The 18,751-nt window shown below is 62.9% G+C and overlaps 1 protein-coding gene and 1 long non-coding RNA gene across 4 annotated transcripts in view; one reads left to right on the forward strand and one right to left on the reverse strand.

Moving 5' to 3' along the window:
• PEBP4 (phosphatidylethanolamine binding protein 4) overlaps positions 1–11,131 on the forward strand; it is a 56,358-nt gene extending 45,227 nt beyond the window's left edge. For both annotated transcript variants that reach the window (XM_052701975.1, XM_052701974.1), the window contains exons 5-7: positions 5,956–6,001; positions 6,619–6,735; positions 10,767–11,131. In XM_052701975.1, the coding sequence (XP_052557935.1) occupies positions 5,956–6,001; positions 6,619–6,735; positions 10,767–10,858 (255 nt within the window). In that variant the 3' untranslated portion in view covers positions 10,859–11,131. The remainder of the gene's footprint in view (positions 1–5,955; positions 6,002–6,618; positions 6,736–10,766) is intronic.
• Positions 11,132–11,133: 2 nt separating this feature from the next.
• Positions 11,134–12,655, reverse strand: LOC128090034 (uncharacterized). Of its 2 annotated transcripts, none has more exons than XR_008210768.1 (2): positions 12,563–12,655; positions 11,134–11,552 (listed from the first exon to the last, which is right to left on the reverse strand). It is a non-coding gene; the product is annotated as an uncharacterized LOC128090034 (long non-coding RNA). The 2 variants fall into 2 exon arrangements; XR_008210769.1 differs by having other exon boundaries at positions 11,134–11,608.
• Between the last annotated feature and the right edge of the window lie 6,096 nt (positions 12,656–18,751).

An 18,751-nucleotide genomic window follows, 5' to 3' on the forward strand; every position in this document is an offset into this window, starting at 1 on the left:
TTATCGAGTCCAACCCCAACCCATCACCACCCCAGCACTGCAGAACCCCACGGCCCTGCATCCCTGGGGAGCAGAGGATGCTCGGCGTCAAAAAGTTGGAGCCATCGTGCCCTTAGGATCACACAACCTCTGAAGCTGGAAGTGACATCTAAGGCCATCAGGCCAACCGTTGACCCACCCCCGCTGCGCACCAAGCCACGACCCCAAGCGCCACATTTCTTCTTCCTTGCACCGCACGAAGCTCAACCAAAGACACCTTTTATAGAAAAGAGGTTCCCAGAGCCGCTTCCATGGGCAGAACCCGCCGAGACGCCGGGGTTTTCCTTCAGTTATCGCCCCAAATCTTCCCCAGAGGAAGATTCTGGCAGCAGAAGGGTTACGGGCACCCATCTGTGCAGCCGCGTTTCACAACGTGCGCCGAGTTTTACTACAAGTTTCAGACAATGAAGGTGTGTCTGCGCTCGCTGCCTGGCTTGCCCATGGTGTAGGCGTCGGGTTCAGCGCCGTCTTGTCAACACTTGAATATGTTGAGCATCACTCACGGGGCATTCTGTAAGAAACCTATTAAGTTAATTACCCAGGCTCGCTCGCTCCGTGTGTGTGTGCGCACCTCTACTGTAAAAATTTGGCTTTTTGCATTGCAAGATGCTTCTGATGCAAGCCTCGCTGTGATGACATCTCGTCTCTGCTGTAACTGATACAGCTGAGAGCTCGGAGCCAGCAGCAAGGGTCTGAGTTGGGCTGCACAGACATGAGGATTATGGGGTTGGGGTCGCCCCCGTGCCGCCCCTCCCTCCGTCCCTGCTGAAGGCCCATCCGACCCACCGCCTCAAGGCACCACCCCGCGTCCCCCAGCCCCACCTGTGGGTGTTTTTCGGGTGTTTTTTTGGGTGGGGGAGGAGCGCAGGGCGTTGCACAAACATCGCATGCGCCCCAGGTGGGGCGGCCGCCCCCCCTCCTTCCGCGCCCCGTTGCGCCCCGTGGGATCCGGGATCCGGTGGACTTTTATGGACAAAAGGGAAGTCTGTGGCACGGCGGCTTGGCAGCCTCCCTGCAGCTGTAACCGCGGTGCTGTTAACCCCTCGTCCTCGGGATGGGGCGGCCCCAGCACTGCAGAACCCCACGGCCCTGCATCCCTGGGGAGCAGAAGATGCTCGGCGTCAAAAAGTTGGAGCCAAACGCGCGCGTGGTTTTTTCTCAGCGCCCGAACCAAGGCGAAAACTCGCCGAGCAACGCCCCAACCCCCCCCCTCCTGCGAGGAGCCCCCCCTCCTCGCAAAGCACAAAATAACGAGCAGAGGGAAGAGCTCCAATTTGAGGCGTTTCCTGTCCAAATTCGCTGCATCCCCAGGGCCGGGCCGGACTCTCCCTCCGCCCGCTGCCAAGAGTTGTTGTCAGGAAGCGGCCGCGAGGCTGAGCCCGCGGCACCCGGATGCACTGCGGGGGCCGGGCAGCTCCTCATCCCCAGATGTGCAGGGGAGAAGCTTTTGGCCAGCAAGAAGAAGATGAAATAATAGAAAGAATAACAGAAAGAAAAAGCAAAACCCCACCCCCGTGCTCTTCCCTCATCATTCTCGTCTGATTCCCCGTTGATTCTGTTCAGCTCCCCACCGCTCCCCTCAGTTCCCCGAAGATTCCGTCTGATTTCCCATTGCTCCTCTCCACTTCCCCCTTGCCCCCATCCAATTCCCCGCTGCCCCCATCAGTTCCCCACTGATTCTGTCCACTTTCCCACTGCTCCCATCCAATTCCCCATTGCTCCCGTCAGATTCCCCCTTGCTTCTGTTCGATTCCCCATCGTTCCCATCTGGCTCCCCGCTGATTCCATTCAATTCCCCATTGCTCCCATCCCATTTCTCCCATCAGATTCTCAGTTTCTCCTATCTGAATCCCCACTGCTCCCCTACAATTCTCCAGTGCTCCCATCTGAACCCTCTGTGCTCCCACACAACTCCCCATTGCTCCCATCTGAATCCCCATTTCTCCCATCCCATTTCTCCCATCAGATTCTCCATTTCTCCCATCACATTCCCCACTGCTTCCATCAGATTCCCCACTGCTCCCATCAGATTAGGGATTCCAAAATAGCCAAGTTGGCCCAGAGCAGTCGTAGTGTTGGCACGCGCGGGCTTTGATCCGCCCCCGTGCCCAGGAAGGTGCTGGGATGGGGATCAGACAGAAGGAAAACGTGTAGGAGAGGCTTTGGGGCACGCGGGGCCGCATTCCCCCCCTGCCCCAGGGTTGGGACGGGGTGCAGCATCCCTGCGCCTCAAAAAGAGCGACGTTGAGGTCATCACCCTAAAAATCTGCAGCAGAATGGGGTTCTGTGTGGCCCCAGAGCCCGGATCTGCCGTGGGGATGGAGCACGGCACGCGGGTGGCATTCTGGTACACGTGCCTGCAGCTGGGCTCCGTGCTGTGCCCCACGGCCAGGGATGCGCTGGTGCTGTGCACACACCGAGCAGACGTCCCCGTGTCCCCAAACCCGCCGTGTCCCCAAACCCGCCGTGTCCCCACGGCTGCGTCCTCCCCCCGTCCCACCGCAGGGCAGGGTGTCGCTGTGGGTTCCGCACAAAATCGGGCTCCGGTCCTTTAAGTGCCTGAATTAGGCAGAATTTGGTGTTTCTCCAACAATCCTCCGGAAATGTGCTGCTGGAAAAGCCAGCTGATCTTAAAGCCGCACGGACGCGGAGCCGATGAGTTTTCCACTCCTGAGATCCGCTCCCCAGCCCTTTTCGTGGCCGCTTTGAGCTCATTCCCTGCGCTGGAATCTCAGGGCTCGGATCGTGGCTCTCCCCCCCACAGCTCCGTTCCTGGGGGCCGGCAGAGCTCTGCCCTCTCCCCAGCCCTGCACAGCAGCCGTCCCACACCCCCAGGAGCAGAGCTGGGGCAGCGCAGCGCTTTCTCCCCGCTCCGAGATAAAACATTTTGCACAGAGCCCAACACCGGGGTGATTTGTGTTTATTTTGCTTGCTTAATTACCCCACAGCCCGTCCCTCCCCGGGGCGATAGGGCGTATCAGACGAGCATTCATTTGAATTACACCCATGCCTGATATTTATTTTTTAATATATTTTTATGGTGGCTTTCCCCGTTTTCTTCTTTTCTAGAATTAAACAGCAGCAGTCAGCACCTCACGGTCCTAAAAGCAACTGGGGCAAATCCTTGGGGTGCTGACCCCGTAAACCCGAAGAGATGCTGGCTGGAGCCGTGTCCCAGCCCTGTGGCTCTGCTGGGGACACGAGGTGGGCACTGGGAGCCCTCGAGCCACCGGGGATCCGTGAGGATATTCCTGGGGGGCCCAATGAGCGCCGGCTCATTTCTGTGGTGAGGGTGGGCAGCCGCGGCGGCGGCATCTTTTTGGTGGCCCCAGTGGGAAATGATGGTGGTCCCACGGAGAGGTGGTGTCCTAGGGAGGAATTAGGGCGTCGGATGTGGTGCCATGGCAAAGTGAAATCCCATCGAGGAATGATGGAGGCTCTGTTGAGGAATGGTGGTGCCACTGGGAAGCGACATCATGGCACAGCACTGGGGTAACAGCAGTCGGGTTTGGTGCTTGAGCTGAGCTGGAAGCACCGGGGTTTGGGGCGCTGGGGGATATCTGCGTCCATCCCTCTCCCCGAAGGATTTCTCCATGCAGGAGTAATGGGATGGAGAGTTTCCCTTGCTCTCCTCCGTGCTCTCCTTGGCCATCTCAGGGCTGAACGAGGCTGGGGGTTGAGTTGAGCACGATCCCGTTCTGCTGGTGGTTTTTTTTCCACCAGGAAAACCTCTGAGCGGACGCATTTCCACGCAGGGCCGCGGTCAAACGGACCCACAACAAAAATCACCGTTGTGTTTGAGCCCCGTCCGCTCGCAGGGGGTCCCAAGGGCAGCACTGCGCCCCACTCCTCGGCACGGCCGTGGTCCCATTCGCCGCCTGTTTGTCCTGGATCCCCTCCAGCTGCGGCGCCGATTCCCACACCCACTTTCCACCCCGTCCTCTCCCGGACGAAGCGCTGCGCTCACCACCCTGCCCTTCCCCCTGCCCTCCCTGGGATCGTTCAGAGGGGGGAGCAGAGGGAGCAGATACGTGCGTATAGATACAGATAGCAGACCAAGAGGAAAACAAAACGTGACTCACCGCCGCCTTAATTTATTTGTATTTATTTCTCCTCCCCGCCCCGGCGCAGACGGCACAGGGGGGGCGCGGGGCACGGCCACAGAATGGCGTTGGGAAGGGGGGAAATCATTTTCTCCACTCTTTGGGGTGAGGGAATGGGGGCGCGGAGGTTTGTGGCACCGCATCTGAGGGCAGTCTGTGCACATCAGGCGTTGCAGCGCTGCTTGACGCGGCCGTGGATGGAGGATGGAAACGCGCGTCCTCGGCGGGGGGAAGAGAGAGGGAAAAGGCACAAATGGTGTCATTAGGGACTGCTAATGCTCTCGTAAAAGGGCATTAATAAATGCAGCAGCTCAGCAGCATCCATTAGCTGGGCTCGTGGTGGGGGGATGAGGTGAGGGCGCTTCGCGCTGACCCCACAATCCCCTCCTATGGCTCAGGGCATCTCACCCCCCCCCCAGCTTGCTCCCTTCCCTTCACAAGAGCTGTTTACCACCTATGAAAAAAAGGCAGCCCTCATCGTGCCAGTCCCTACTCTTCCTGCCGCCCTCTTCCTGCTCTCTCCTCTTAAGATGAGCTTTATCCTTTGACTCTCCCATCCCCGGGGCGAACGGGAACGCGCTGCGTTTGGGGTGAGCAGAACCCACAGTGTGAGCAGGTGGGGGAGCAGGGAGGAGCGCGGCCGCTCCCCAGGAGCCCACGGCAAAGCCAGGAATAGCAGCTCAGTGCCGCACGGAGCGGCGCGGCCCGGCCCAGGGATCCGGGCCGGATGGGACGGGAGAAGTGGAGGCGGCGCTGGGGTTGGAGAGCTCTGGGGGGCGGCGGCGCAGCTGGGAGGGATGGGGGCGCGCAGATGGACAGGGTGGGAGAATACGTGCTGGTGCACATCTGGATGGAGCAGGAACATCTGTTGGTGCGCAGCTGGGTGGAGCAGCGTCGTGCATTGCTGCGCACGAGTGGCTGCACACCTGGCTGCAGTGGGGACCCGGGTTGGTGCAGGTCTGCATGCAGCACAGACACGTGCGCTCATGGGGGCCACACGCCTTGGTGCACATCTGGATGGAGCGGGTGCGCATCTGGACGGGCCGTCGCACATCTGGATGCGCTGCGTCGCACATCTGGGCACAGAGAGCAGCTGCAGGATCCCCTGCGGACCCCTGGCAGCCCCTCCCTCCACCCCCGTAAGCCCAGGCGCCCCGAGCCGCCCCAGATCTCCCCGCTGATGGGATCCCTTTGGTTCTGGCTGCTGGGACGTGGGGCCCAGTGGCCTTTGGCACCCAGGTGAACCCAGGTGCCGCACACCTCGGCGCCATGACTCAGTGCGCAGCATTTTCCTTCCCTCCCGCAGCAGGGCGAAGCTTTGATCCCCAAACGCTGCCATGCTCCCCACGTGCACTTCTGCTCGCAGTTATTCGGTGCCTCTGGTTCGGGGTTGGTTGTTGGGGGTTGGATTTTTTGGGTAATAACTCCCAGGGCAGGTCAGGACGGAGCAGCGCTGGCAGCAGCGCTTGTGTGGGCAGGACTGGAATAACGGGTGCCGTCAGGGGAGGATTTATGAGGGCTGGAAGCGGCGGTGGGAAGTGGGGGTCGGGGGGGGGGGGTGGGAATCAACAGGACCAGAGTGCAGTGATGTCCCCATAACCCCACCCCCGTGGCATGGGGCATCACCCCCTGCCCAAATGCTGAGGGTGTTACACAGGAGATGTTGATGTTGGCTCGCTGATGGATTTGGCGAGAAAAATGCTCAAAATAGGATCTCGCCCCCCAGAAATAAAACACAATCGGGTTGAAATGCGGGTGGCTCCGTCCCGCTGTGGGCTCAGCAGCGTCTCACCTCCTCTCTGTGTGGTTTCAGGGTGCAGAGCTGAGGACGGGGGAGCTCAGAGGGCGCGTGCTGACAGGTGAGTGCCAACCCCAGGCTGGGGGGATGCGCTGGGGGGGCTGTGGGGTGATATGGAGCCCTATGGAAACAACGGGTTGGCTGAGACGCTGCTTTGGTGTTGTTCTTTTTCGAGAGGTAAATGTGGCTCCTGTAAGAGCAAAGAAAAAGGGGAGGTGGGGGTTCTGGGTGGGGGGGAGGGAACAGTCAGAAGGAAAAACTGAAGATAAAAGTGAGTGAATCCCAACCGCCTCTGTGATGTGGCACGAATAAAGAGTTTGGGTTCAAGTCAGGCCGAGACGCAGCCGTGCAGCTTAGAGGCCAGAGGGACGCGTCGCTGGGGGGTCACAGCGAGGGGGGAGAGGGGGAGAGCGGGGGTGGGGAGCCCCCGGCCTGCCCCCATCACACCCCTGTGTGCCACCCATGCGGAGCCCAGCGGCACGGCTGGTGGCACGCAGCCACACCTGGGCAGACGTGCAGGGCTCCAGCGGGGTGCAGCGGGGGCATGAAAAGGGAGGAAACGACCCCAACACGGCGGGCATCCGCCCCGGCCCTCCCAAACGGGAGCCTGAGTGGGGCAGAGGGCGATGCTCGCAGCGGGGCGCCGCTCACCCCCCCCGTCTCCCTTTGCACCCACAGAATACGCCCGCCCCACGCCGCCGCCCCGCAGCGGGTACCACCGCTACCAGCTGCGCCTGTACGAGCAGCCCGAGGGCGAACGCATCATCCTGGGTCCTGAGGAGCGCATCTCTGCGGGTGAGGAGCAGCCGGGCCCCGGGGCGTCGCTTTGGGTGCCGCATCCGTCCGTCCATCCTGAGTTTGCAGCGTGGGGAGGCCCACGCAGGGCTGCTCTGGGGATGAGCTTGGGGTGATGGGGTGGGATGGCCCTGAGCTGGGCGGGGGTCACCAAATAGCGGATGGGGACAAAGGGGGGCGGCTCAGCGGCCGTGGAGTTGGGCTCAGACCTCACCCGCACGTCCCCAACCAACCCACAGTGGGAGTTTTGTCATTCTGATAGGGATCAGAGCTGGAGATGTGGCACAGGGATTGCTCCAAGGGCTGTGACACAACGCCGGCCAACTCCCAGCCGGAGCAGGGACACGAGGTGGGGATGGGCTCACAGGGAAAAGCTCCCATGCACGGCTCTCTGCGGGTCGTTCTGCCCCTCAGTTCGCTTTCCTGGCTCATTAGCTCTGAGTCTGAAGGGCTGAAGGCTGGATTTGACCTTTTGGCTGCTGTGTCACAGCCTCATGTATTCCCAGCGTTTAGGGAGAGGGTCCTAAAAGAGCCGGGAGGGCCTGCAGGGTTTGATCGGATGGATGAGGCAGAGACTCCAGCACAGCACTCAGCCCCCAGCAATGAGGAGGGGAAGGTCTGATCCTGGCAGAGCTGCTCTGCGTCCATCCATCCTGAGGCCTCTCATGAGCTGGGATGCTCAGGCCGTCCCACAAAGCCCTCTTCAGGCTTCCCATCCCCAAATGAATCCCCTCTCGTCACCCTGTTTGCAGCACCGCTCCCTCCATCAGAGCCGGCATCACCCGCTGTCACCCCAGCATCACCCCTAACCCTGAGCCCACCGCGCCCCCCGTCCTGGCCAGCCTGGTGCCTCCGTCTGTCCTCTGTCACTTTATGCTCGAATCCACTCCCGGAAAAAGCAGACCCCCCCCAGCCCCCCCCGAGAGAGCATCACCTCCATCAGCCCTTCCTCCCCACCAACCCCACGTGCGCCCATTGGGGCGGTGGGACCCGCCGTTGCGGGAGGAGCGGTGGGGCCGCAGCTTCCAGAAGAGGGCACTGCGCCCCGAGCTGACCTCCCCGAGCCGCGCTCCGAGCGCCGAGACGCGGAGAGCGAATGGGGAACAGCGCAGGGTGGGCGGGTGGGAAAGGGGGGGGGGGTCCGTCGGTGCTTCTCCGCTGGGGCTCGAAGGAGGGCTGGGGGGCTGAGGGGCCGTGACCCGCTGCTGGCCGAAGGGGTTGGCGCTGTGCGGAGGGGCGTTTCGGTGCCGGGTTGGGGGTGGGGGCCGCTGGTAGAGCCGGGGGAGCGGCGGCGTCCCCGCACCGCCCCTTTGGGAGCTGTTTTTCCAGGGATGCTCTGAAGCAAAACGGTTTCTGTTGCGTGGGGGGAAGTTGGGAATGGATCCTGTCGTGTCTCCCCCCCCAGCCCCAGCTCCTTCCGGGCGCCCCCACCCCTCCCTGCCGACGGAGCCCCGCAGCGACCGGGCGCTGCGACCCCAAAGCGGCTCCTCCTTCTCCAGGCCTCAGTTTCCCCCTTTTAGAGTCCACTCCCACCCAACTCCTCTTTTTGCAGCGGCTCCGTCCACCCCCTCCCTCCTTCCCTCCCCGAGGCCCAGCGGTGCAGCGGCGGTTCCGCACCCGGCAGCGCTCAGCTGCGGCCCCGCGGGGTGGCGGCCGCCTCTGCGCTGCGAGCGGATGGCAGATAACAGTTCTGTGGGCTGCAGAACCTCCGAGCCGCCCGTCGGAGCGGCAGAGCTCGCAGCTCTCCGTCCGCAGCGCTGCCCGACCTTAGGAAATCCCCCGCGTCCCGTTGGGGAATTCGGCATCCAGCCGGGCCGGGGGAGGAAAACCCACCCGACTGCAGCCTCAGAGCTGATTTGGGGCACTTCTCCCCGTTTCCCCCCACTCCCTTCGGCAGCGCTTTGCACAGAGACCCCTCGCACGTCCCACGAGGGATGGAGGCGCCGCTTTTGCCCGTCGCGCTGTGCCCGCGGGTCGCTGCCTCCCGCTGGTGTCACCAATGAAGGTGGCACGGTTTGGGGTCGGGGCATTGACTCGCTGTGCCGCCTTCCTCCCCTTACGGGTCCGGATTCACATCGGGGAATGATTCATGAGCCGACCTCGATCCGCCCAGCCAGAAATTCGGGTCGGACCGGTGCTGGAAGGGAGAGGGAGCAGGCGAGGAAAGCAGGAGCTGAGCGCAGCGGGGCGATGCCGGGCTGGGCTTCGGGGCTGGGAAGCGAGGAAGGCTGCTGTGAGGATGATGATGGCGAGAGCGCGGCCCCGGCCGAAGTCTCCGAGTGTTGGTTAATGGGGATAAAAGCGGGCAGCGGCCGCACGCCCACCTCCGTTGGGCCATCATTAATCTCAGCAGAGCTGTGCCATGGGGCTGATTAACGATGGCCCCCACGTGCTGCGGGGTCCGGCGCAGGGCAGAGGGGTACGGAGGGGGGACAGAAAACAGCCCCATATGTCCCCCTACCCTCAGGCTGTGGGTCCGAAGGGGTTGGCAGAGCCGTGCCCGCTCCCCGTGCCTCAGTTTCCCCTGTGTGCACTCCTCCTCCTCCTCCTCCTCCTCCTCCTCCTCCTCTCCTCCTCCTCCAGCGATGATATAATCCTGCAGGAAACGAGTTTGAAAGTGGACCAAAGTGTGGATGAAACGCCTCATTGTTCAGGCATGGGGGGGGGAGACGGTGACCCCACAACCTCCTCTCCCAGCCCCACTGACTCACGGAGCCGTTGGGGCCCATGGGCACAGAGGTGCCCTTTGTGGACGCCCCACAGCCGCGGGAGGGGTGGCTGCGCTGCCCCGCGGTTTGGGGCTGCCCCACATCGCTGGGTTTAGAGGGGGGGGGGGATGCGGGGCTGGGAGCCACCTGGGGAAGCCCCCGACACATCCGCGTTTGCCTGGGGGTTTCCTTCGGGACGGAGCCACATGGAGAGGTGAGAGCAGCACGAGCGCAGGTAGGAAAGTAGGTCAGGAAAAACCCTCGGCCCGCTGTGCGGGGCCGCTGCGCGCAGCCCTGTAATAACGCAGCCTCGTCCCGGCCGCTTTCATCCGCGCCTCTCGGGAGGATCCATAAACATTAATTAGGGCTGCCGGCACCCCGGGGAGGGGGGAGCAGCCGCGTCTCGCTCTCGCCCCGTCCCGCGGGGCCCCGCCGCGCTCCGCTTGGGCTTTGTGGGGGCTTTCATCCCGTGGATGAAAGGCACCCACAGAGTTGGGGACGGGAGGATCGGCTCCGGGACCCCCGGGAGACCCCGAGCCCGTGCTCAGGGGGATGAGCGGGGGGACGGATTCAGACCCCGACGTGAGAGGTTCCCATCCTTTTTCCATCCTTTCTAAGGGAGATCTTAATGGAGGCGATCGTCTCCATCCTGGGCACAGCAGCGGCTCCACATCAGCGCCCACGGGGGGCACAGAGCGTGGCGGGAGGTGGGGGCACATGGGAGGGATCGTCAGATCATCAGTGGGGCTGTTCCCACACCACGGCTGTGTCCCTTGGGTGTCTCTTTGGTGTCCCTTTGGGTGTCGCTTTGGATGCCCCCCTGGGTGCCACTTTGGTGACCCTTTGAGTGTCTTTTTGGATGCCCCTTTGGTGTCCCTTCGGTGTCCCCTTGGGTGTCCCTTTGGTGTCTCTTTGGTGACCGTTTGGATGCCCCTTTGGTGTCCCTTTGGTTTCCCTTTGGTGTCCCTTTGAGTGTCGCTTTGGATGCCCCCCTGGGTGCCCCTTTGGTGATCCTTTGGGTGTCTTTTTGGATGTCCCTTTGGTGTCCCTTTGGTGTCCCTTTGGTGTCCCCTTGGATGCCCACGCTGGGGATTTCCAGGGTGGGCTCAGAGGAAGCCGTGGGCAGCTCTGCCCCAAAGGTCAGCAGGAAGCAGTGGGGGCGGAGAGGGGTCCCCATCCTCTGTCCCCCCCCCAGGGGCGGCTCGCAGCAGGGTGCAGCGCTGCCCGGCCCCTGCAGGCGGTGCAGAGCCGTTTGCAGGACGCGGTCGCGCTGCACACAGCAGCGGGATGCCGCCCCGCTCACCCTTCTCCTCTCTCCCCCAGGCTCCTGGTCGCTGCAGAACTTCGTGGAGCGCTTTCGGCTCGGCTCCCCCGTGGCCTCGACGCAATTCCTCACCAAACACCACGAGGATTAGAGGGGCTCAGACCCCACAGCGCTCCCAGCCTCCTCCGAACCCCAAATCCCCCTGCGCAGCTCCGCTGTGGGGGCTCCCTGTGCACCCCAAAGATGCCCCCCCTCGAAGCTTTGCTGTTTGCTGAATTGAACCCACGGATGTTCGTCGGGTCTTCGCATCCAGCCCCGGTGTGGCCGGGCGGTGGCACTGGGATGCAGTGCGGGAGCTGCTGCGGCTCCATCCCTGCTCTTCTCTTGGAAAGCAAAACCGAAATTAAAGCTGTAAATCAGAAGAGCTCTGCCTGCCGGCCGCACAGCCGGACCTCCCCTGTAATTAGCTCTTTAATTAGGCTTTCATCCCGAGAGTCGGGTTTTCTCCTCGCACGCTGCCCTCGCTGATTTCATGCCCCCATGGCACAGAGCTTGGAGCAAACCCAGCGTGGGAGCGTGAGCCTGAGTGGGGAAACTGAGGCGCTGGGCAGCAGTCAGAGGACGCAGCCGAGCTCCAGGTGCTGCATCTCGCCCCAAACCCGTCCCAAACGCAGCGAGAGCAGCGAGAGCAGCTTCCACCCCACAGCCACAGGGCTCCGATGCGGCCGGGACTTTCCCTGCAGCAGGAAGAGGCTGTTTACCCAGTGGGGCTGAATCATGTGCTGCATCCCATGCAGCGCTGCAGGGAGGGATGCGCGCTGCTCACTGCAACTCCACGGCTGTTCCTGGTGGTGGAGGGGAGAGGAAATGTGATGGGAAATGGTCACCGTCCTTCCGGGCCCTTGGGGAGGTGGAAATGGGGTGGGAAATCAATGGATCTGCAGTCTGTGCGTGCGGGGGTGGGGAGCCCTGAGGGGGGCGGCCACACAGTGGGGTGGAAGACATTGGGATGGGGATGGGATGGGGGTGGCAATGGGGGGGGGATTGGGAAGAGTGGGATGGGATGGGATGGGATGGGATGGGATGGGATGGGATGGGATGGGATGGGATGGGGTGGGATGGGATGGGGTGGGATGGGATGGGATGGGATGGGATGGGATGGGATGGGATGGGGTGGGATGGGGTGGGATGGGATGGGATGGGGTGGGATGGGATGGGATTGGGTGGGATGGGGTGGGATGGGGTGGGGATGGCCCTATTGTGGTGGGTTGGGGGTGGGGAGGTCATTGGGGATGGGGATGGGGTGAAGACGGGGATGGATGGGGATGAGGATGGCATATTTGTGTGGATGGGATGGAGATGGGATGGGTTGGGATTGGGGTGGGGATGGAGCAGGGATGGAGATGGGGTGGAGATAAGGATGGGATGAGGATGGGATGGAATGAGAATGAGGATGGGATGGGGATGGGGATGAGAACAAGAATGAGAACGGGATGAGAATGGAATGCAAGGGAGATGGAAACACGGATGGGGCTGGGATGGGATAAGAGTGGAATGCGATGGGGATAGGAATGAATGAGGATGGGGGCACGGATGGAAGCGGAAGGAATGAGGACACGAGTGAGGGCGACCCACGGTGACAGCGCAGCGCGCCATGGGACAGCAGCACTGCCCGCCTCTGACCGCAGGCTCTCGCTGGGACGCTCACAAGGCCGTCGCAGCGTGGAAAATATGAACGACGATTTGTTTGCTCACTTTGGGGTCAATTAGAAAGAAAGAAAGAGAAAAAAAAGGAAGCGGCGCGCAGCCACCCTGCATTGGCCGCAGCCCTGCGTCCCCCCTTCCATTCACTCACCGCTGGTGCAAGAGAGAGAAAAGAGAAGCTGAGCCTCTCGCTGCCTAAATGTAGAAAGTTTTGCTTCTAAATCAGTTTGCGATGGAAAGGAAATACGTCACATCCCTGGGGAAGTGGCAGCCACAACCCCAGCGCTGCAATGGAACAGCCGGCCCCGAAATAGCTGCGCTCCGCTATTGCCACCGATAGCGCCTTTTTTTTCTCTCCTTTCTGTCTCTGCGTGTCATTTTTAGCATCCAGAGGAAGTTTTGTTTGTGTTTGTCAGCCCGACTTTCCACTGCTGCGGCTTTTTCTCTTGTTCCTCTTCTGATGGGGGGTGGGGGGGGGTGAGAAAGTGGCGCTGGGGCAGCGAGATCCCATGGCGGAGCCAAAAGGAGGCGGCGGTGCTGCGGTGCCACGCGTTGCTGGGGGTGGGGGGAGGTGGCACTCGAGGAGCCCTTGGTGACGCTGCGCCCGTGGTGGCCGTGGGCACAGCTGGGGCTCCTCCACCAGCCCCGTCCCGGAGCAAATGGGGGCTCGCTGGGGATGGGTTGGGGTCAGGCTTGGGGGTCTTGGAGGCCTTTTGTGAGCTTCGTGATTCTCCCAGCCAAGGGAGGGCTTCCATCCCACCAAGGAGGGCAGGAAGGAGCCGCTCTCCATCCCACACCTGATGGATGAAAACGCAGATTTAGGGGCAAGGGCCACAGGGGAGCAGTGGGACGCAATGGGGCAGAGGGGCAGGACGGCTGCAGCCCGCATTTCTGAGAGCAGAGCAGAGCTCCCCCAGCGCCAGCACTTGCACAAGAAGGGATCAGGATCAGCTGACAGTGATCTAAGTGCACAACTGTATCAACCTGCCAATTAATTAGCGCTATCTCGCGCTACATAATGGCCCAACCTGCGGCTCTGGGCCGCTCCTCAAGCACGCTGCGCAGCCAGGCTCGCCGCTGCCCCCGGGATGTGGGTCAGGACGGGGGCGCCCCATTGGGGAAGATGTGACGTGGGGACGCCCGGCGCTGCCCGCATCGAGGGCGGCTGGAAGCCCCCCATCCTGCAGGGCCTCACGTGGGGCGGCTGTCAGCGCTGCCACTGCAGAGCCGCGCTGGGGCCGGGAGAGGCAGGAGGAGCCGTGCAGGAATGTTGGGCTGCTGGAGCCGTGGGGGAAAGCGTGCGTGGGGCCGCCTGCCCCCCGTGTGCCGCTGCCAGGAGGAGCACATGGATCAGTTCCGGCACGAGGCATTTATTAATTAGCAATAATGAGGGATATTTGCACGACGTGCGTCCCCGGGGAGCTCTGTGGGCCCGCTCCTCCTATCTCGGATGGAGAGAAGCGATGCTGGGGGCCGTGGCCACAAATCCACGCTCTCTGCTCGCCCCACGGCGTCAGGACCAAAGCTCTGCGGCCCCATAAGTGCGACCCACAGCCCCTCAGCCCCGGCCCCTCGGTGCTGCTCCGCACTCCGGACCCACAGCTCGGTTTTTTTTCCATCTTCTTATTGTTCCCCTGCTGATCTCTGCATGACAACAGCAAAGTCCTCCAGGCTCTGGGGATGACCCAGAGGTTCGGGCCGCCCTCAGCTGTGCGCTGCCAGTGGTCCCACTTGGATCCCTGCTGCACGAAGCCGCTGCTCCCCATCGCTATGGGGAAACCGAGGCACAGAGGGGCTCCCACAGATGCCCCCCATCCCTCCGTCCTCCCCCGCTGCTCAGCACATGGGAGGAGCTGAGCCCAATGGGCCATCGGAGCATCCCGAGGGAGCAGCCGCGTCCCGGTGCCACCACCCCACATCCCGAGGGGAGGAGTGAGGGAACGTGGGCCCCGCTTCCACATCAGCACGTTTGCGAGCATTTCTGGAGTAGGAGGGCGTGCGGCTGCCAAAGGCAGAGCAGGAAAACCCTCGTGCTGGGAGGGACGCGGCTGTGCCCCGAGGTGCTGTGGGTCAGGGGCAGAGTTTGGCCCCAGAGGAAGATTTCCCACACCCAACAGCAGCAGAGAAAGTCTCTCCTCCTCCCGAAATGACAGCAGGGCTGAAATCACCCGGCGCCCATCCGGCCTCTGAGTGTCTCTGACAGCCGGGAGGACTCTGCAAACTGCAGCACCTCATCCCGCCCGTGAGACCTCACTGCTCACAAACAAAACCCGAGAAATCTGATGAGCCCTTCACCAAACACCCCCCTACACCCACCCGTCTGCCGTGATTTGTTGCCCTTCTCCACACCACGAGAAGAGCGGGCGTTGCGGCCCCGGTACAGTCATGCCCGGGGGTAGGAGCAGGGTAGGTGACATTTCCCCATCAGCCACAATGTTTACTACTCTGTGACCTACAGATCGACATCTGCAGCACATCCGAAGGGTTGTGGGGAGGAGAGCCTGCAAGTTTCTGCCCCACTCTTGGCATCCGGGCAGACCCCATAGCGCCGGAGCTGAGGCAGCGCCGCTCCGCGTCCCCAACCCGAGGGCTGCGGGGTGGATTCAGCACCTCGGAGAGCTCCCGGGACCCCCGCCATGGGGGGGGGGATGGAGGGGAACTGGGGGGGTTGAGGGGGGAGGTTGGGGGGGGGCTGGGGGGTCCCATTGTGCCCCAGCTTCTGGTGAGACCCCCAGGTTGGGTGAGATTTGGGGCAGGATTCCAATGGGACCCCAGGTTGGGTGAGATTTGGGGCAGGATTCCAATGGGACCCTTCAGATTCGCTGTGACCTGGAATTACGATTCCAATGGGGAAGCTCCGATTGGGCGTCATTTGGGTGCCACCATTAATTAATGAGCAGAAATTAGCAGTTCCCCTTTTGAATGCCCTGGAGAACCCAGCAGGGCCACCCCCATGAATCACGGGGTCACGGGACCAAGGATCACCCATCAGGTGCCATTGCTGTCCCAGCCCCACAGGGGCGGCCCCACAGATGGGTTCCTGGCTGCGTTGGCCGCCCCAAGGCAGCTCTGCTGTCGGCTTATGGGACGTGGGTGACATCCCATATTGGTGATAGCGACTATGGGATGTCCCCCATGTGGGAGATGGGATCCCTGCATTGCAGCCGCCGACAGCAGCGGAATTTTGGCGATCCGCCCCGATCAGAACGGCTCTGTGTGGGATGACAAACCAGGATCAAACCGATCTCCCCATCCAACCACAGCCGTAACTCAAAACCCCGTGGGGAACCTGGGCTGAGAGCGCTGGGGGAAGGGGCGGCCACCCTACAGCTCAGAGATGCCCCATAGCCAACACAGCCCCATAGCGAAGGGGTCGCTGCCCTCAAACAGAGGTGCTGGGTGGGGTTGTCCCATGGGATGGGGCCGATCCCATTGGATGGGGTTGATCCCATAGGATGACGTTGATCCCATAGGATGGGGCTGTCCTGTTGGATGGGGCCGATCCCAAGGATGACGTTGATCCCATTGGATGGGGTCGATCCCATGGAATGGGGTTCATCCCAAGGATGACGTTGATCCCATGGGATGGGGCCGATCCCATTGGATGGGGTTGATCCCATAGGATGACGTTGATCCCATTGGATGGGGCTGTCCTGTTGGATGGGGTTGATCCCAAGGATGGGGTCAGTCCCATGGGATGGGGTCGATCCCAAGGAGGGGGTTTCCCCATGGGATGGGGTCTCCCCATGGGATGAGCTCAGCCTTTGAGATGCTCTCCAACCCCACTGCGAGGGTTTGGGGTCGCCCTCAGTGAGGCTGCCCAATGGGGACAGGGGGGGAATCCCAAACTCCGTGGGTTCCATGTGGGTTTGTGCCCCATAGGGTGCAGCCAAGTGTGGGGCTGGGCAGGGCATGCAGGTAGTGCTGCAGTTATGGGGTGATGGAGCAGCCAGGGCTGCCAGCAAAACAGAGCTGTGCTCCCCCCATATAAAGTGTGGGGTGAATGGGGGGGGGGACGACACTCTGCGGCTGAGGTTGGGGGGTGGGAGGGGGGAGATGTGGTCTGCACTCAGATGCAGGGGGTGGGGGGAGGTGGGGATGGGGGGAGGGGATGGGAACTGGTTTGGGGGGGATGGGAGAACAGGGGGAGAGTATGGGGGCAATATAGGGGCAACGGGAACACATGGGAGGGGATGGGGATGGGTGGGGAGATCCAGGCACCCATGGGGGGAGGGGGGGGGAGCCGGGCACCCACAGAGGGGGATCAGATTCCCCTTGTTGGGAGAGGGGCAGATGGGCGCATCTGGGGGCGAATTGAGGGGAGGGGGGGAACGGGCCCCTATAGCGGGGGAGAAGGGGGGATCTATGGAGGGAGAACGGAGCACCTACTGTTGGGGGGGGGGGGACGTTTGGCTCCGAGCGTGGGAACGCTCTGCGGGGATGCTCCGATGGGGGGGGATGCGCTCCCCCCCCCTCCCCCCCCCCCCGTAGGGCTGCCCCCCGCCCACCCCGCGGAGCTGCGGCGCTGCTCGGCGCTCCGTTCCCGGGGGGTGGGGGATCCCGCTCCGCTCCTCCCAGCGTCGCTCCGCGCCGGGGGGGGTTGTGGGGGGGGGGGCCGGAACCGACGGCCCAAAGAAGGCAGTGGGGGCGGGGCCGGATCCGGCCCTTGTATGGCGCTTCCCCTCCGCCCCGCGGCCTCCCCCCCCCCCCCCCCGCAGCCACCGGCGCTGCGCTCCCCCCGCACCGCGCTGAGCCGTGGGAGGGGGCGGGGGGGCGGCTGGGGAAGAGGGCGGGGGGCGAAGGGGGTGGGGAGAGAGAAAGGGGTGAAGGGGTGACCTGCAAATGGGGGTGGGGGATGTAAAGGGAAGGGGGGGGGGGCTGCAGGCTGCGCAAAGGCTGGGGGGGTTCTACCGGTGTCGGGGGGCAGTGGGGAGGTTGGAGGGTGCACGAAGGATGGGGGGGGTCTGCAGAGGTTTGGGGGTGTAAGAGGGATATTGGGGGTTCTAAAGCTATTGGGGTTCTACAAAGGGAAGGGGCCACAAGGGGGGAGGGGGCCGCAGAGGGTGGGGGGCTGTGCGGGTGTGGGGGGGCTGTGCAGATGATTTTGGGGGGCTGTGCGGATGGAGGGGGTCCTGCAGAGGGTGGGGGGTCCGTATGGAGGTGGGGGCTCTGCGAGGACTGGGGCCTGGAAAGGGGGTCTGCAGGAGGACGGGGCTCCTGCAGGAGGGGGGCATCACTGCGCTGCATGGGGGGGGGGGGCTCCACCGGGTGGGGGGGGTCCCGCGGATGGGGTCCCCGTGATGAGTGGGGCCCTGTAACAGAAGGGACGCCCCCAGACCCCTGTTCACACCAACCCACATCTCCATCACGTAACCCCTCTGCCCCCAAACTATGGGGCTGCCCCCCTCCCTTTTGCCCCCCCCCCCCCCCCCCGGGTTGTTCCCGCTGCACAGCCGGCCCTGCAGGAATTGGGTAAGCTCGGCTCAGCTCTTGCGACAGCGCATTTTTCCATCCGTGTGCCATTTAACTCGGAGGGGTTTTGCAGATAAGCATCAGTTGGCGCAGGGAGCGCTGAAACCTCCTAATTGCCGACGCCTGGGAAGTGCCAAACTTTTATGGAAGGGGGGGGGGGGGGAATCGAGTGCGACCTGTTTGCAGGTGTTCACAGCGCGGCCCCAAAGGGGACACGGGGAAAAGTAGGGGGGGGCGGCTCAGGGCTTTCGCCCCATTGGGATTTGGGGTTCACACTGCGCCCACAGACCCCACGTGCTGCGTTTCCCCCTTCACACCCCGCTCCCTCCTCTCTTCGTAGGGCGGCTTTTAGGGCCGGCCTCCCCTTTCCTGGGCACCGAGCGAAGGGACGGAGCCCTCATGTAGGATGGCAGCGCAGCTTTGGGGCAGGGCTGGAGCAGCAGCACAGCATTGGGGAGGCATGGAGGCAGAAGGCCGCATGCACTGCGCACGGCTTTGTTGGAGTGCGGGGCGCCCAGTTCTGGGTTCAGGGCACCCAGTTCTGGGTGCTGGGCTCTCACTTCTGGGTGCTGGGCTCTCAGTTCTGGGTGCTGGGCGCTCACTTCTGGGTGCAGGGTGCTCAGTTCTGGGTGCTGGGTGCTGCCTGCACGATGCCCAGTTGCAGGATGCACGTTGCGCGTTGCACAGCGCCTGGTGCTGGGCGTAGGATGGCAGCTGCACAACGCAGGTTGCAGGATGCACATTGCATGCTGCTGGGTGTTTGCTTCTGGGTGTAGGGTGCAGCTTGCAGGGCACCACTGCAGGATGCACCGTGCTCACTGCAGGGTGCTGTGCGCCCAGTTCTGGGTGCAGGGTGCTGCTTGTTCCT

This window comes from Tympanuchus pallidicinctus, unplaced genomic scaffold, assembly GCF_026119805.1.
Source record: "Tympanuchus pallidicinctus isolate F22 unplaced genomic scaffold, pur_lepc_1.0 scaffold42, whole genome shotgun sequence".
Lineage (NCBI taxonomy): Eukaryota > Metazoa > Chordata > Aves > Galliformes > Phasianidae > Tympanuchus > Tympanuchus pallidicinctus.